The 18,497-nt window shown below is 41.2% G+C and overlaps 1 protein-coding gene across 1 annotated transcript; it reads left to right on the top strand.

Moving 5' to 3' along the window:
* The first annotated feature begins 5,689 nt into the window (after nt 1-5,689).
* plcd4a (phospholipase C, delta 4a) lies at nt 5,690-18,282 on the top strand. Its single transcript, XM_054623725.1, has 14 exons — nt 5,690-5,801; nt 7,312-7,540; nt 7,849-7,978; nt 8,062-8,293; nt 8,414-8,615; nt 9,248-9,392; nt 9,960-10,112; nt 10,766-10,933; nt 14,966-15,119; nt 15,267-15,383; nt 16,457-16,635; nt 16,718-16,850; nt 17,701-17,850; nt 18,191-18,282. Exons 1-14 carry the CDS (start codon nt 5,690-5,692, stop codon nt 18,280-18,282), a joined length of 2,196 nt encoding a protein of 731 aa, XP_054479700.1.
* Nucleotides 18,283-18,497: the final 215 nt, after the last annotated feature.

Raw genomic sequence — 18,497 nt, 5'->3', positions numbered from 1 at the left:
ACATATTATCTCCAATATTATAGGACTAATAATTTGCCTGAATTTATTTCTAATTATATAAAAAATACAATTATTTGTGTTTTTTTTCTGTCATGCAGATGCTAAATGAAGTGGAGATTGTTCATTTCAATACAGCACATATGAGGCAAATTAGCGACATTAGGCATAATTGGGCATAATAGTAATTAAACAAATTCGGAAGCGGTTTTGAAGCGAATTCGCGACAATACTAAGTTTACACGTTACGCACATGTCTGTGTGTGCAGTAGTGCTTCTCTGTACCATGTAAAACTCATTAAACATTTGAATGACATGTGAAAATCCGTGTGCAGGACGCCGTCCTGGTAGAGAGCCGAGGACCGTCGGCCCCCAGGAGGACCAGGCAGGGTGGCCTCTCTGCTCCAGGAGAACACAGGTAAACATAACCCACGTGCACATTAATAAATTATTTAAAAAGAACAGCTTACTGAGGAATCCACTAGAGGGCAGCAAATAGCATTAATCTGCAAAAAAAAAGAATCCACATAGAGGCAGAATGATGAAGACGTCTACTGTAAAAACTAAATATATAGTTGATGTGGAAAATATGCACTTGTTCATTTTTCATATCGAACCAAATATTGATTAATTTGGAGTTTCATTGAGATAGTACATATCTCTTTAATTGATAAATAAATAAATCGACAAAACGATTCTAACTTTTTAACATTCTCACAGTCAGACAATCTTTTTTTTTTATGCATAACTGTTCAAAATGTCTGTGTTTAATATCAAGATATGCATCAAATGTTGACTTCAGAGCGTTAACAGTAGAGAGGGTGCCTTGTCATTTAAAAAAAACTTACATTACTTACGTACTTTTTTAAATTTCAGCTTACACAAGATGTTAATTATTATAAATTACCATTATTATCCTTTACCGTATATCTCTCTTTCATCTCAGGAGCCTCATAAGGAATCACCAGATGTCACACCTCCACATGTCACACCTCCACATTTTAATGTTGTTCTTTAATACAGTTTGTATGAATGTAAATCTTTACCTAATATTAAGATTAGGTATGTATTTATGTATCATACACATTCATACTGCAATGTGGTAAAAAAACACACACATTGACGCATGTACAAGGAAATTGCAAATGACCATTTTTTTATGCAGTAATAAAACGTTCCCCTCACAAACTGTATTTATGGGGTTAATTATTCTGTTGAATGCATAGTTATGCTATACTAAACAATTTCACAATTTCACAATATCATTAGTGACTGAGCGTACAAGCTGCTGATGAAGCTCTGGCGCCCTCTGCTGGGCCTCCACTGTTACAACCACACCATAAATATCAATACTCGTGTAATAAAACCTTTAATGTGGAAATAAAAGCCGGTCAGAAACATCAAGCAAACAGTGTGTGAAAACGTATACGACTAAAGCGAAAGGAAATGTTTAATTACACAGCAATCCCCTATAATCGCATTTATAAAAAATATTAACCTTAAATTTCAGATATTTCAATATAACATTTCAAAATAAGAGCCCAGAGAACAGGGAGGATGCCGCTGCCGGAGCTCAACACAAGAGGGAGTCCGTCCCAGACCCGGCTCAGCTGCAGGTGAGCCGGGGCCAGTGTTTTCCACAGATCTCAGGTTACGCTAGGTTACGAGAGAGAAGCACTAAGAACGGTCTCTCTCGCAAAATATTTGATGTCATTGCTGGGAAATCATCGCTCCACAATCTAAGCATTCAATGTTTCTGCTGATGTTCTCCACCAAGGAGGTTGAGATAGATGCTGGTGGAGGTCTGAGAGGTTGAGATAGATGCTGGTGGAGGTCTGAGAGGTTGAGATAGGTGCTGGAGGTCTGCTCTCTCACCGGGGCCCCCTGTTTCGGACTACTACATCAACTATTCTACACACCTCTCGTCGTGGAGGTTGCTGCTGGGTACTGTAGTTTCTCTTTCCTGAGAGGAGGTCATTGTGAGGGAGCCCCCTCCATTGTAGCCTTGGCTCCTCGCTGTGGTGTAATCTGAGCTGGGAAGCTGATCTGAAGCTGTGGATTATTAATGCCTCTGGTACCTGAGCAGGGGATTCACATAGATTATGAAACTCGTGGTCATCACACTGCTCATACAAAGCGTTTATCTGCTTGTTGCTAGGAAACCACTGAGCGTTTGCTTATGTTAGATTAACACAAACAATGATCTGTAAGCTACTTATAGTTAGTTATACAGTTTAAAGGGTGAACACATGATCTCTGGTCCTGCACTAATTTGCCTCCTGCTGTTTCTGTTTAGATCATAAAGCTCCAAGTATCCAGCGAAAGTCACCCCAATAATAATAATAATTATAATAATAATAATAATAATAATAATAACTTTATTTATATAGCACCTTTTAAAAACAAGGTTTACAAAGTGCTTCGACAGACAAGCCAGCAAAACAGTGCAATAGAAGAAACATTAAGAACAATGGTGAGGATAAAACTGAACTAAGAAACAAAATGAAATAACAAGTGACGATCAAATAAATGAACAAAATAAAATAAATAAATAAATAAATAAATAAATAAAATAAATAAAATAAATAAAATAAATAAAATAAAATAAATAATATAAAATAAAAAAATAGTAAAACCAAAATAGTAAAACCAAATGAAATGAAACATTAAGAACAATGGTGAGGATAAAACTGAACGAAGAAACAAAATGAAATAACAAGTGACGATCAAATAAAATAGCGAACAAAATAAATAAAATAAATAAATAAATGAAATAAATAAAATAAAATAATAAAATGAAATAAATAAAATCAAGTGAAATAGGTAAAATATAGTAAACGAATATAAGATAAAATAGCAAAACCAAATGAAAATGAAACATTAAGAACAATCGTTAGGATAAAACTAAACTAAGAAACTAAATAAATAAAATAAATAAAATAAATAAAATAAATAAAATAAATAAAATAAATAAAATAAATAAAATAAATAAATAAAGTAAATGAAATAAATGAAATAGGTAAAATATAGTAAACGAATATAAGATAAAATAGTAAAACCAAATGAAAATGAAACATTAAAACGACGACATCACATAAAAAAAGGGTTAACCCTAACCCTAACCCTAACCCGCACAAGACTCTTCAGTCTGATGGGAGACTATTAGAAAAGGCAGATCCAGGCTTATGAAGATCTCTGATAATGCAACTGCAGATCCCAATGATCTGACTGCTTCAAAAATTGCAAAAATGCATTTACTAAGATTTTACACCGTTTTCCTACTGTAAAAAAAAACAAAAACACAATATATCACTATATATTTGATGGTAACTGTATCATAACACAGATTCTTGGAATTGAATGAGGACACAACCCTTAAGAGGAGTTTTAGAAATGCAAAGCGAGGCCAAACAGGTGATCTGGAGAGAGAGAGAGAGAGGGATGGGGGGGAGGAGGAGGGGAGGAGGGCGAGCGTCACAATAGAGGAGACTCCTGGGCTTCAGTCGTTGCTGGCTTCCATCACATGCAGAGGAACGACAGCAGCAGCAGCAGCTCCCGGGTCTGTTCCTGATCTGATCCAGCTCTGCAGCACCGACCCCGGACTCAGGGATGATCCTGCAACAGGTCAGATCCACGTGGTGCAAAAAAGAAAAAAAAGAAAAAATGCTTCTTGAACTTCATTTGGCTTGTTTTTTTAAATTTTTTCTTATAAAGACATCCAGTAATAGTCGGACGTTTAATATGTGTGGATGTTCCACAACGGTAAAAGAAGGGAGTCAGTTTAAAGAGGTAAATGTAGGACTAAACAGAAAACCAGACATCGCCGTATATCGTGTTCCAGTGAATTTCTAATCTGTCTGCGTGCTGTCGGACAACATTTTCATGTTATCTCTGACTTTATTTAAACTAATGGAGGTGTGACAGAGAAACACAGCACCCTTGTGAATAGTCAAATTCAAAAGAAACCTTGACTTTCTCTTTTTGTGTAGTTCTTTGTCTATGTCATGTATTTACTGAAGTCTATCTATTGTCTTGGCCTTTTTTTATTAAGTGACCCAGTAGAACCTTGACCAATCATAAAAGAACGACCGCAGGCTGAGAGAAAAAAAGGTGAAACTTTATTCGTGAAATATAATAAGTGACGTTAGGTGAGTTGGGCCTGCATTCTGTTAGTTTAGCTCATAAGTGAAAAGAATGCGGAGACCATGACCGGGGGGATTTTGGGGAGATTAGTCGGCTTAGTGAGTGCGACGCAGACACAGAGAGAGAGAACAAAAAGTGCCGGGGGGGGGGGGGGGGACAGCAGAGAAAGCAGTGAAAAACCATTACAGAGCAGGAAAGAGAACATCCCAGATGAGCTCAGCGAACACTGGGCTGAATGAGTGGAACGAGGATGCCACGGACACACGACGGAACTAGAACCGGAGAAAGAGTTCTTGCAGGGGTTCTTTGGTTTTGGAAAGTGATTGAGTTCACAGAGTTCCTCGACTGCTACTTGCAGTATCTTAGCGTCGTATCGCAGCAGCGTCTGCTATAACCGACCTGTATGTAACGTTAGGCAAAAAGGTTCTCTAAGAATGTATGAATCTACCATATTGTCTTAATCAGGAGTGAATAATTAAAAGTGTTTATTAGTGACTAGGTCTACGGCAGAGCATCCAGCTGCCTAAAGAAGACTAAATTCAAAATACTTTATTAGATAATGAATTGTTATTTAGTGTATTTGTGGTAAATATTGTACTTTTTACTGTACTTAGAGGTACATATGATGGAGTGAACTTTCATCTTACTAAACTGTTCCTGCTCGTCCTAATCCACAATAGTCATATGTTAATCTTAATAAAATGATGACTGAATAAGATTATGGTGAATAGTCCTGTAATGTACATTTGTCTTTTAACTGATGTGTTTAGATTGGAAAAACATTCAATAGGCTCCTTTAACCAAAAAAAATGACCCTTTCAGCTTTGGTGTATTTTAAGTCCTGCCGTGGATGCAGTGATGAGTGATTGTGGACTGTAAAATACGAATACATAATAATTCGTTTTGCAGATGAATAACTGACCTCTTCTCTTTAGATGGCAGGAGTGTGAGACAACAACCAATGGCTTTCACAGGAGTCGGCCTCCGTAAGTCTGTTTTTTTTGTCTCCTGCGGTGGGTTTATGGTTCATTATTCAAAAATAAGAGACTGAAGACAACGCGTGTCAGTTCACCGCCAGTTCACTGAATCGATATCAAATAGCCGATACCGGCCAGGTTGTTAACACTTAAAATCTAGTCTAGTCAGTGCTATATGATCATTTTATCAAATTTAAATTCCATTTTTATTTAGGTGTGGAATGTGCATGTCTGACAAAATCTTAATTCAAATGTAAAAAAAAAAAAATATCTATTTTCATCTCCCATTTTGAAATTTCATAACAACTGCCAAAATTAAAATTTGAATCGAAAACTCCATGAACGTGACTCCATAGCGAAACACTGCCATAATGTCACTGGCATTGCATGTGAAACTGTCTCTTCCTGTTCAAATTTGTAGGCAACCCTCAAATGGTGTGCTTACAGTTATATTCCAACTACATACGAGCAAAAACACCATCTAATCACACTCTTATCAATATATAACTGTCCTTCTCCTTCCAGGGATCCAGGGGGACGACAACCTCCAGTCCATGCTGGTGGGGACGATAATGAGGAAAATCAAGTCTCGCACCTGGAAGAAGCAGCGCTACTTTAAACTGCAGGACGACTGCATGACCATCTGGTACAAGTCCAAGAAGGCTGGCAACACCCACTCCACATGTAAGACCACGTGATTTACTGATATGATGGACCTCTCAGGTTAGACATTATATTTTAAAAGAATGCAGCCCATAAAAACACATCGAAAGAACCCTCTTTGATGCCCTTCCATTGGGGAAACGTGACGAAAGTGCCCTTTCAGGAGAGAAAACGTGAAGAGGTGCCCTCCAGGGTTCCCTTCCAGTAGAGAAAATGTAATGAAGTTTCTTCCAGGGTGACCTTCCAGTAGAGAAAACGTAATGAAGTTTCTTCCAGGGTGACCTTCCAGTGGAGAAAACGTAATTACGTTTCTTCCAGGGTGACGTTCGAGTAATGAAGTGCCTCTCTAAGGTGCCCTTCCAGTAGAGAAAATGTAATGAAGTTTCTTCCAGGGTGACCTTCCAGTAGAGAAAACGTAAAAAGGTGCCATCTTTGGGGATGTTCCAGTATAGAAAATCATGATGAGGTGCCTTCTAGGGTGTTCTCCACTAGAAGAAACATGATGAAGTGCCCTCTTAGGGGATATTCCTGTTGAGAAAATGTGATGAAGTGCCCTCGAAGGTTCCCTTTGAGTAGAGAAAACGTGAGTAAGTGCCCTCTAAGGTGACCTTGCAACCGTGAATACAAATACATAATGAGGTGTCCTCTACAGTAACCTTTTAGTAGAGAAAACGTGATGAAGGGCCCTCTAGGCTGCTCTTCCGGTAGAGAAGTGTGATGAAGTGCCTTTAGGGTAACCTTGCAGTAGAGAAAACTTGATGGGGTGCCCTTCTAGTAGAGAAAATGTGATAAAGTGTCTTCTAGGGGGCTCTCCAGTAGAAAAACATCATGAAGTGCTCTCAAGGTTGACCTTCCAGTAGATAAAACTTCCCTCCAGGGTGACCTTCCAGTAGAGAAACTGTGATGAAGTGCCCTGTAGGGTGACCTTCCAGTAAGTTCCCTCCAGGGTGACGTTCGAGTAATGAAGTGCCTCTCTAAGGTGACCTTCCAGTAGAGAAAACGTAACGAAGTTCCCTCCAGGGTGACCTTCCAGTAGAGAAAACTTGATGGGGTGCCCTTAATAAAGTGTCTTCTAGGGAGTCCTTTTCAATTAGAGAAATTGTGCTGAAGTGCCCTCTGGGATGTCCTTCCACTAGGCCTAGATAAAACGTGAGAAAGTGATGTTCAGGGTGCTTTTTCCACGAGCGTTAACGTAATGAAGTGCCCATACAGCTGACAAAACGGGATGAAATGCCCTCCAGGATGCTCTTACAGTAGAGAAAATGGGATTAAGCGACCTCCAGGATGTTTTTTCCAGTGAAGAAGACTGTTGCACCAGTTTTTCTGCCCGCAGCCTGAGTCCGCCATGATCCTTTTTCTTTTCTTATAAGCTGATTATGAGCAATTTCATCATTGTTTATCTGCTGTTGATCACCACCCGGAGATCATACAGTAGTTCACCTGGCCTTTTTGATTAATAACTGATCATTACTTAACTCTTTTAAGACTACATTTAATTAGTTCTCTATCCCGTGTTGGTCTGTGGGCCCAGTTTCAGTGAGCGATGTGGAGGCAATACGAGAGGGACACCAGTCCGAGGTGCTGCTCAGCATCGCCGACGAGTTCCCGGCCGACCGATGCTTCACACTTGTGTTCCGCGGTCGCAAGGGCAACCTGGATTTGGTAGCCGAGTCAGCCGAAGAAGCACAGACCTGGATCAGAGGCATGAAGAAGCTGATCGAGAACCTGGAGAACATGGGGGAGCGGGAGAAACTTGACCAGTATCTTTCACTCAGGGTTTTCAGTCATCAATGCTTTCAAAGTGTTTTGCTGGTTTTCATGAGATTGGAGATTGAAAACATTACATAAAATGTAATAAAACACAAAATGGTTTCCTGGAAAATGCACCTTTTGGATTCTTGATACAGTCAGATCTTTAAACATTGAAATTTGCCAGTTTGAGAAATGCGTAACGTTTATTGTTCAGTGTGTCTGTCCTCATCGGGCATCTCTTCCGAAGCTCTCGGAAACTCAGTCGAGTATTTCAGCCACTATTGAATGTGAAACTCTCCTGAAGTGGCCCACCCAGATGGATTGGTGACTGGTTCAGGAAGGCAGACAAGAACAACGATGGCAGGATGAACTTCAAGGAAGTGCAAGACTTACTGAAGATGATGAATGTGGACATGAACGAGCACCACGCTCATCGTCTCTTTACGGTAAGAGCCTATTTAGGGTTTTTTGTTTTTTTGGTTTGATGCATTTATCCGTAGAGCAACAGCACGACTCTTTCTCTTCTCAGATGGCTGATAAGTCCCAGTCGGGATCACTGGAGGACGATGAGTTTGTGCTCTTCTACAAGATGTTGACCCAGCGGGACGACGTCCTAAGGGTTTTCCAGGAGTACTCAGTTGATGGCCAGAAGTTATCCCAAAGTGACTTGGAGGACTTTCTGAGAGAGGAGCAGCTGGATGGAATCGACATCCAGCAGCAAGCCAAGCAGCTCATTGAGCGCTACGAACCCTCTGACACAGGTACCGGGACTGTACGTTCTATGTATCGAACCTTGGTGAAAGATGTGAAGAACTGTCTCTTGGTAGTAAAAGGTTGGGTGCCAACACTTTGTGACTTCACCCTGCTGTGTTTTTTTACAGCCAAGCTGCTGAATGCCATGACATTTGACGGCTTCTTGATGTACCTGGGCTCAGCTGAGGGCTCCATCTTCAACCCACAGTGGCGGGGCGTCTTCCAGGACATGAGCCAGCCACTGTGCCATTACTTCATCTCCTCCTCCCACAACACCTACCTGATGGAGGACCAGCTCCGAGGGCAGAGCAGCGTGGAGGGATACATCAGGTGATGCTGCTGGGTTAACTGATGGAAATGTCTTTGTGATGTTTGAGTGACCGCTAACAGAAACTACTCGAGGGGGTTCTTTGGCGAGCTGCTGTGGCTGGCAAGATAATCACAAGGTATTTTGTCTTGCCGGTTGTCTGTTTGCTCAAAGGTCTCAAAATGGTTTGGAATTGATAAATTATTCAAAATTTACTTTGGAAAGTTTACCAAAGTGGAACTCTCCACAAAAGAAATGCACAATTTGCTTCGTCCCTGATAGTCAAATGGTAAATGGACTGTACTTGTATAGTGCTGTGGTATCTTTGGTACCCATATGAACACCCATATATATATAAATCTGCTGGGAAATCTAATAATTGATTGCAAGACAACTTAAGTCTACCTATGGCATACATCCAGGAACGCCACTTCAACTACCACCTAACCATTTCCAAATCCACTTCCGAAAACCAATTTAGTAGATTTCAGGATTCCCATTAGCGCAAATCCCTTACCTAATGTGTTCCTCTCAGGGGTGATGAGCTCCTCTGTGACGTTGCTCTGAATTAATCATCCACTATTCATTAGTTTTACAAAATTGAGTGAAAAGATAAGGTACTGAATGAAGGACCGGATTTGTTTTTGCCGCTCAGGGCTCTGAGTCGTGGCTGTCGGTGTGTGGAAGTGGACTGCTGGGATGGTGCCAATGGAGAGCCCATCGTCTATCATGGACACACCTTCACCTCCAAGATACTATTCAAGGATGTGGTCAACGCAGTGGGAAACTATGCCTTCAAGGTAGCGTCCCCTGTCTGGTTGTATCTTTTTTATTGGTTGCTTCAGTGTAGGAGGGGATGCGAATCCATCAAAACATCTAGTCGTAGGCTGTGTTGGCTTTCTGATGAACTCGTCTTTCTAGAAGACTTTCCAAATGTGGCTTTTTTCAAGTAGACCAAGCATGTTAGTGTAATCCCCTCTTGTTGGCATTGCAATTGCTTTTGCTTTCATTGTCTAGTAAAGCTGTATCAACAAATCGCTCAGCATCTCATCGTACATTCATTGGAGGGAAGAACAACAGCGCAATGATATCCAAGACATCACGTGGAAGCCCTCTGAAGTCAGCTAGCCAGGGATCTGCCTCATGCCAGAGTGAACAGCTGCCAAGTTCACATGCTCGACAGAGCCTGTAGAGTCTGAGACATCTGTCTTCAGAGAATGCTGAGGCCTCGTGACCCCCCGATTGTCCATCCATCTGCTGGTCTTTAAGCCAGCCAGCCAGCCACACAAACCCAGCAGGCGTATTAGCTTTCCCTACGATAATGCTCCCCCGGTGTTAAATTACAAACTCACTCCCCCTCCACGCAGGTATCGGAATATCCAGTCATCCTGTCCATCGAGAACCACTGCAGTGTTGAGCAGCAGAGAGTCATGGCCCAACACCTCAACCACATCCTGGGTGACAAGCTGCTGAAAAGCACACTAGACGGAAAGGCCCCCATCGGGCTGCCGTCGCCTGAGGTGAGCATCGCGCGGTCCATTGTCTGTCGAATGAAACAGGTATATTTAAAGGAGCCATACTAAGAAAGAACCCACTTTTTCAGATATAATTTGGTATCTGGAGATCCTATTAACCCACAAACTCTGCAGTTTATCAGGCTGGTTGGATCGGAAAATATGTGATTCAACAAGCCAATCAGATTATATTATATTTATATGGTATATTATATTAGAATATACCGCCTACAGCTTAAGAACTACCTTTGCAAAGGTGCGCCGTATTTTTTTATCGTAAAAATGCGTGAAGTAAAATGAAGTAAACTTGCAGGTCAAGACTACACACCCAATGCTACGTCAACTTTACTGTGCTCGCCAGTATAGACAAGAAGGTAGTAGTAGGTCTCGCAATTGTTATGTTGCATTTTTGTTGCATAATTAGCAAGAGTAACAAAAATAACTGTGGGTTTACAGAGCCTTTTAAATGCAGCTCATGCCTGAACCCTAAGACCCTGTCCGAGGGCGCCTTCGCTTTCACCCCCAAAAGCCCGGTCAGAGCCTCCTGAGCCATACGATCTGTGTCCACGCGCAACACCGACACCCTGAATTATTCAAACTACAACGACATTTTTGAAGGTGAAGGATGACTCTAGTTTTTTATGTGATCTTCCTGTAAGGATCTCAAGGGGAAGATTCTCCTGAAGGCCAAGAAAATCGGGGGTCTGGAGGAGAGTTTCAACGGGATGGTGGAGGACTCTCAGTCCGGAGAGGTCAGCGATGAAGACGAGACGTCGGAAATCAACGAAGATAACCCTAACCGCGAGAGTGTCTGCCGCAGGGTTAAGGTAGGTCAGCTTGTTTAGGCCTTAGACCCAGACACCCTGTTATGCACAGTCTGATGAACCAGCCAGGTATAGAAGCAGGATCCCGTAGTTCCGTCCTTTTAAAGGCTGATGATTCCACACCGAGACAGATTTAAATGTATGAATGGAACACTTAATAGATTAAGCAGATTACCCCAAAAATGAGGGCAGATTAAATGCATCATGTTGATTGCGGTTAGTAGACTCAACAAACAACTGTGGGACGGACTGGGAATGTTGCATGTTTGAATCCCTGAAGCATTCTGGAACCAGTTCATGACTTTTGCCTCCTTCAAAACCAATGCCAAGGTGGACCTCATCTTTGAAATTCTTGTTTTTCATGATGATTACTCGTCATCTCCATTAAACAGAGATATTTAGAGAGATTTCACATTTTCTTTAATTATAATTTCTCAAAGATAGACACATCTATGGGCTTCTTCCCCCATATTGGTAGCCATGTGTCAGTTCACAAAGAATTCTGGGAATTTTCTTCTACTGTTGAGAATAGAAAGGTATTGTGTGGCTGTATTCTTATAATATAATAATAATAATAATAATAATAATAATAATAATAATAATAATAATTTATTTATATACAGCACCTTTTTAAAAACAAGGTTTACAAAGTGCTTCGACAGACAAACCAGCAAAACATTAAGAAACATTAAGAACAATGGTGAGGATAAAACTGAACAAAGAAACAAAATGAAATAACAAGTGACGATCAAATGAATAAATAGAATAAATAGAATAAATAAAAAATAAAATAAATAAAATAAATAAAATAAATAAAATAGAATAAAATAAATAAAATAAATAAAATAAATAAAATAAATAAAATAAATAAAATAAATAAATAAAATAGAATAAATACGATAATTAAAATAAATAGAATAAATAGAATAAATAAAATAAAGTGAAATAGGTAAAATATAGTAAATGAATATAAGATAAAATAGTAAAACCAAGTGAAAATGAGACATTAAAACGACGAACATCACATAAAAGCCATTCTGTAAAAATGTGTTTTAAGCAGTGATTTAAAAGAGATTATTATAGCTGACATTATTTGCATGTTGTGTTAAATCATGATCATTTTATACATCATTTTCCTGATTGCATTCCTTTGTACTTTGTACTTCATGACGTTGTTTTACAGCACATGGCATCACATTTAACTAAATGACAAAGATGTGTCCATCCTTGGTGTGTGTTCAGGGACGCCCAGAAATCTGGTCTTCTTTTATATCCAGCGGAAAAGGATTGCATAAACTCCTCATGAAAAATACAGAGGATTTAAGGGGCAGCGAGCAGACTCTGGGTGTTAGATATGGTGATCTGTTTACACCGTGATAGCAGAGTAAGACAGGTGGGGAGGTAAGAGAGGATGAGGATCCAATACTGCCAACCACTCGTGAAAACCACTCGGCCATCCAGATCTGAATTTTCAAAACGTGAAAAAAAACCCACATAAACTCTTACTTAACTAAAGGAAATACACATCTTTTACCAGTGCACATGTCACATGTACAAGTAGACTGATAAGATAAGATAATCCTTTTTTTTTTTTACAGGATTACAGCAGCATTGAGTATAGTGCAAAACAAGAGACATAGTAGAAGAAAAACAAGATAAAACTAAGATGAAATAAAAAAAAAACAAGTATTATAAATAAGCAATAAAAAACAGTAAAAAAAAAATCCACAATAACTGAAATATTATATGTACAGACAGACAAGACAGGATAGAAAAGAAGGACGGACAAGAGGATGTCATGGTTGCTGTAAAACAAGACCAAGACCGTGCCATGCCAGGCTGGGCCACGCCAGGCTAAGTTCAGCAGGTGAAGGTTGTACAGTCTCCTCTAAAATGGGATATTTGATACTCTGAACAGCACTAATTGCAGTCAGTAATCACCTCTGTTGATCATTACTGAGGCGTAAGTAGGGCTAGAATGTGATATCAAGTGTCAAATATTTCACTGGGCAATTACATTCAAACAGGGGTTCCTTAAAAGTCCTTTAATGAATAAATTACTAATCACTGAACTAATCAAATTTAATCATTTGACCTAGCAGCTTTGATACTGAACATAAAAGCCAACCTCAAATACTGTATCAGTACGATTTAAACTCATGAGCGAGGTTCTCGAATTCCAGAAACGTTTCAAGTTCTTCTTCCGGCTGCGATGTAGGTTGTACTTTGACGTTGTGCGTTCATACCATTGCGTTGACTTCCCTGGTTGCCGTCAGTACTGTGTATTTAAAATGGATTCACATGGATGGTACAGCCGTTTGAGGATAGCGGTTGACGTCGAAATGCGCATCAATGCCCCCAACAAACTGAGCGTGCAAAAAGGAATCATCGGGCCACTTAGAGTCATGTTTATTGATAAGCATTTGAGAAGCATGAAACGCCACACTGGGACTCCTGTCAACACGGTCATGAGAGAGGTGAGGCCAGCGGCGAGTTTGGCAGCGATGTGAGCCCGGCGGTGCCCCTGCTGACGGTGTGGGTGTCTGTAGAGAGGCGGCCTCGCTGTCTGGCAGACGGGGGTGAAGGTGGACCAGCCGGATCAGCTTTCACGTGGAGGCAGGCAGGCGTGCATGCAGAGGTGCCCAGCGGGTAACACTCAGTCAGTGTGCTGTTTAGGGGCGCCACACCTCGGATCTCACAGTCATGGAGGCTGCTCTGGCAGCACACCTGCATTTTGCTTGGCATCGTGGTCGGGTGTCACTTACACAATTCAAGGGGTTGTCTCGAGGGTTCCGATGCGCCCGGTGCCTCCATCCATGACAGGATTCCTTTGCATCACCAGGGTTTACCTTCTCACGTGGTGGTGGTGGGTCAGCTGACTTTACACAGAGCCAGTTCATGGGTTGACCTCAAATGAACCTCATTTGACCTCAATGTGTTCACGACCCAAAGATGTTCAAATGCCTGCTTGGGTCGATGGGTTTGGGCTTCTTCTTACAATTGAGCAGAATGTAGAAATCATCTTTGTTCCAGACCTTGTCAGTCAACACATGTCCACCAGTTGCCTTCCTCTTCATCCCAACAACCCCATATTATACATACTTGTTGGGTTATTCCAGTCAGTTGCCATGCCACCAGATTCCAGCCATTTCTGCCTGTATCTGTACTCGGACAGACAACTGTCTGTGCCTTTTGGGGGTGGTTTACCAGTTTGGACTTCTAATTGTGGACATAAGCTTGCTTTTGAGTAATCCTGAGAAGGTAAAGTGGCCAATAGTATGCCACTAATATCTTTGGTGACGAATTCCAATTCTGATTGGTATGCCCTCGTTGATACTTGCCACGGCTGTGCTACTGGTTGATGCCAGGTATTAGTAACTCATGTTCCATTTTTCACTTTCATATACTAGTGGTGTGCTACTAACAATCAAACAATACCTGCGATCGATACTTTTTGTGCCCAGAACTAGAAAAACAGCACTATACAGCATGCTTCTTTGGATGTCACTGCTGTTCTTCTGGCATAACTGACATAAAAAATAGCATTTCATTCACGCTCCACTGCTACATACCACTCCACCCTGGCATTCAGTACACCTGCTGACTACTGGTATGCTGTCTGATGGGACAAACACAAGTGTTCTACCAACAAGTTCTCTAAATTTAACAACAAAATATGTCATTGGTCCCTTTCTGATCCGAAGACCAGATCATGAGGAAGACAAGCTTGGTTTGGCTTTGTTAGGCTTAGGTAAAGATCATGGTTTGGGGTAAGGCTTACTTCGTAGGGTTATGGGACCTTTGTCGTCATGGTTATAAAGATAACCACTTAGGTGTAGGTTAGGGGGGGCGATTGTGGAAAACAATGTTGACTCATACTACAGTCTGACCTTTGTTGAGCATCCATCAAACCCTACTTCCTTTCCATAAAAGCTGCATCTGACTTCTTCCATGCTAACTTGAGTGTAAACATGTTGAGTTTTGGGGCACCACCATAATAACATTTATATCCACCGTCTCCTTCTTCCATAGAAGTCAAAGCAGCGTCTGTCCAAGGAGCTGTCAGACTGTGTTGTGTACTGCAAAAGCGTCCACTTCAGTAACTTCAAACACTCGCTCATCCACTCCAAGTTCTATGAGGTGGCCTCTTTCACAGAGTCCAAGGCCCGCAAGCACCTGAGAGAGGCTGGTGAGTCCATTTTTATCAAGCAATTAATACTTAAGTCATTCTTGTACTGTGTTAATGATCAAGACATATGAATATGCATCAGGGGCTTCAATCAAATATTTTTTTTTATCGACTTTCACTATATTTCTGATGTGATCTCCATTTCAGGGACCGAGTTTGTGCACCATAACTCACGGCAGCTGACCAGGATTTATCCCAGCGGCTTCCGAACTGACTCCTCCAATTTCAGTCCTCAGGAAATGTGGAATGCTGGGTGCCAAATCGGTGATTGCAACAGAAATACAGGCTTGACTTTTAGCATTTCTGTCTGAATTACACACACTATTATTACAGAGGTATTTGTCACATGCAGTTCGGGAGAAAATATGTTTCCAGCAAAACGTAATCGACAAAAGCAGCTTCGTTGTATGGAAACTGCATCTGGTTTAGGAGACCAGGCTGTAATGTACCCCCTCTTTTGGCCTAAAGCCAGATCATATCAAATGAACTTCCTAGGCTGTTCATGTCACTTGACACCCGTTCTCTTGATGGCCGTCACGTTGAGTTTTGATCCTAAAGTGACAGCAAAGATGGCAGTGGAGCCTGCAAGGGGAGGAGCAAGGTTCATTTAGATAGAATAGTGAAATAAATAATATCTCTGGAATGAGAGTAGTAGAAGAATGGTAAGTAAACATGTTGCCTATCAGAGACTTTAAAGTAAAATCTCAATTTGCTCTAGAGAGAGAATGGGGAGTACCAGTTTTGGTCTAGGTTAAGAGTGACTTATTATGGACTGAACTGCCTCTCTCACACTCTACTGAAACATATTTTAGGAGAGTTTCAAGCAACATTGTCAAAAACAACCAGTAGCTCAGTGTTACAAAGTTACCTCCATGCTTTACAACCCAACTGTATCATGTATACTATTGTCAAAAGATAATCGCTCCTCCCTGGGGACATGAAAAGGATCAGTGTCTGAACCGGGCAGCCGACAGGAGTCCCACAAGGCTTCGTCCTGGGACCCCTTCCTCTTTTCATACTATGTCCTTGTGTAGAGGGCAAAGTTATGTACCAAGACACGGTCAAACCCTTCAGCCCAGTTTGACCATTTTGCTCCTCTGCATCTGGACTTCTTATCTGTTGCTTTGGACAAGAGCCAAATAAGTGTAATGTAGATCTTTTGTGTGTCTTTGGTATTGTTTTGCATACGCCAAGAATAACTTGGATTTCATGTATTCAAAGTTAAAGCCCAAGCCCTGTGCAGCAACAATACCTTTCCATTGTCTCAAAGTGCCTGAAAATGGTGTGTTGAGCATGAGTGAAAAAAGTAAATGTTATTTCTTTTCCATTTCATTCAGTCGCGTTGAATTTCCAGACAGCCGGGGAGGGGATGGATCTGAACGACGGACTGTTTAGTCAGAACGGCAGCTGTGGCTATGTCCTGAAGCCCAGGTTCATGAGAGAGGTCGAGAAAGGATTTGACCCCGAGACACCCCAACAAAGAGATGGCTACCAACCTGTCCTCCTCACCATACAGGTACAAACCATAAAGAAAGTAAGAAAAATGTATCCATGCAGTTGATTAGCTATATCATATCATCATCTTCGTTGTGTTTAAGGTGATCAGTGGTCAGCAGCTGCCCAAAGTCAACATCAAAGAGGATTCCATCGTGGATCCTCTGGTCAGAGTGGAGATCCATGGTGTTCCGATGGACCAGGCCAAGCAGGAGACCAGATACATCGAGAACAACGGTGCAGTACTGGCTGTGGGCCTTTACACTTACCTACATATAAATCAATAAAGGTGTTAACTATATAAAGGTGCAGATCTCCGCCAGGTGACCACTGCTGTATTGTGTTGTAAGTCATCGTAAAAGACACGTCGTAGACTCTTGCCAAAAACTCAATTAAACTCACAAAGCGATCTGCCCCGTTTAGCGGCGATGTACTCAACAGAGTGTGTACTGGTAGTTCCGTTAGCTGTAAGCGGTTTTGAAGTTGTACGAGCTATTCATCCGTAGTCATCGTATTACCTAAAGTAGATGATGGTCCACAAGCCTTCAGTTTGGCGAAACAGAGAGTTTCTATTCATCTCTCCTCAAAGTGACAGTTCCCTATCAGGAGATATTGTAACATAGTGTAAACTTAAACTGATATTGACTTTTTTACATGTCTAAAAAACATTTTACAGCATTATATTGCTTTGCTCCCATTGCTGGTACTTCTTTCTATCCCACTGCAAAAAAGGCCAAACTATCCCTTTCAGAGTATTGAGTGAGGAGTCAGCAGGCGGTCAATGGCAGTATAAAACAAGGCGTTTTGAAAAGGTGTGAGTCAGCGCAACAACAAGAAGTCCTTGATCATAGAGTCATAAATGGACACCCAAAATATTATGCAATTTGCTGCAGCAGATTTGAGAGATTAGCCGTGGACAGACAGAGAGGTGCACTCTCACTCACTCACATATGCACAAATGCGACCGGTCGTAGATCCTTCTGGTGGAGAGAATGGATGAATGTATGAATGCACAGGACGGGTCATCGTTGGGACACTTCTCTGAGCAGCATGAGGTCTGATATTGAAGGATTTGTGCCTCCTGCAGGATTCAACCCGGTGTGGTACGACACTCTGCGCTTCACCATCTACACTCCTGAGCTGGCCTTGGTGCGCTTCGTGGTGGAAGACTACGACAAGACATCTAAAAATGACTTTGTGGGGCAGTATGCGCTCCCTCTCGGCTGCATGCAGCAAGGTGAGGCTGCTTCCTTGACTTCTAGCACACGTAGATACAGAAAATCTGCTGTCAGGTGATTTGCTTATTTGTGTTTAAAAGTCACTTAAGAGAAAAAGAGGCAGAGATATACATTTTCTTTCCGATAAAGAATAGCCTCCAAGATCCAGAATGCAGTGCACAACCATAGAGACATTGGGCGTAGCTACGTTTAAGCTTGCTTTTCCTCTTTCGTGAACCCAGTGGTGCATTCAGCAGCTAAAGGAGATGGTGGAGACCAAAACAGAGCTAAAAGACATTTGCCGGGGCGAACACAAACACAACTCCAGATGAATGAACGCTTCTCTTCTTGTGTTCCCAGGTTATCGTCACATTCACCTGTTGTCCAGAGACGGAACCGGCATTCCCCCTTCCTCCTTATTCGTACACATCCGGATCTCAGAACTGGACTAATCCTCCTCGGCTTTACAAAAACACAGAGGTATTGGAAAGAACATCCTCGGCACATGTTATAAAACGTTATTAGACTAGTAGTCATTCCTTCCTATACAAAATACTAATAGTTCCTAAAATAGTATTTCATTTTATGCTTATTTGATGTGAATACATATTATGCCAAATCTTCTAGAGGTCCTTAGGCAGCAGATGGATATGAGATATGCATGTTT

The sequence above is a fragment of the Anoplopoma fimbria genome, chromosome 22 (genome assembly GCF_027596085.1).
Source record: "Anoplopoma fimbria isolate UVic2021 breed Golden Eagle Sablefish chromosome 22, Afim_UVic_2022, whole genome shotgun sequence".
Taxonomy (NCBI): Eukaryota; Metazoa; Chordata; class Actinopteri; order Perciformes; family Anoplopomatidae; genus Anoplopoma; species Anoplopoma fimbria.
Note: the sequence above shows the minus strand (reverse complement) of the source record. Positions and strands in the feature narration are given on the sequence as shown.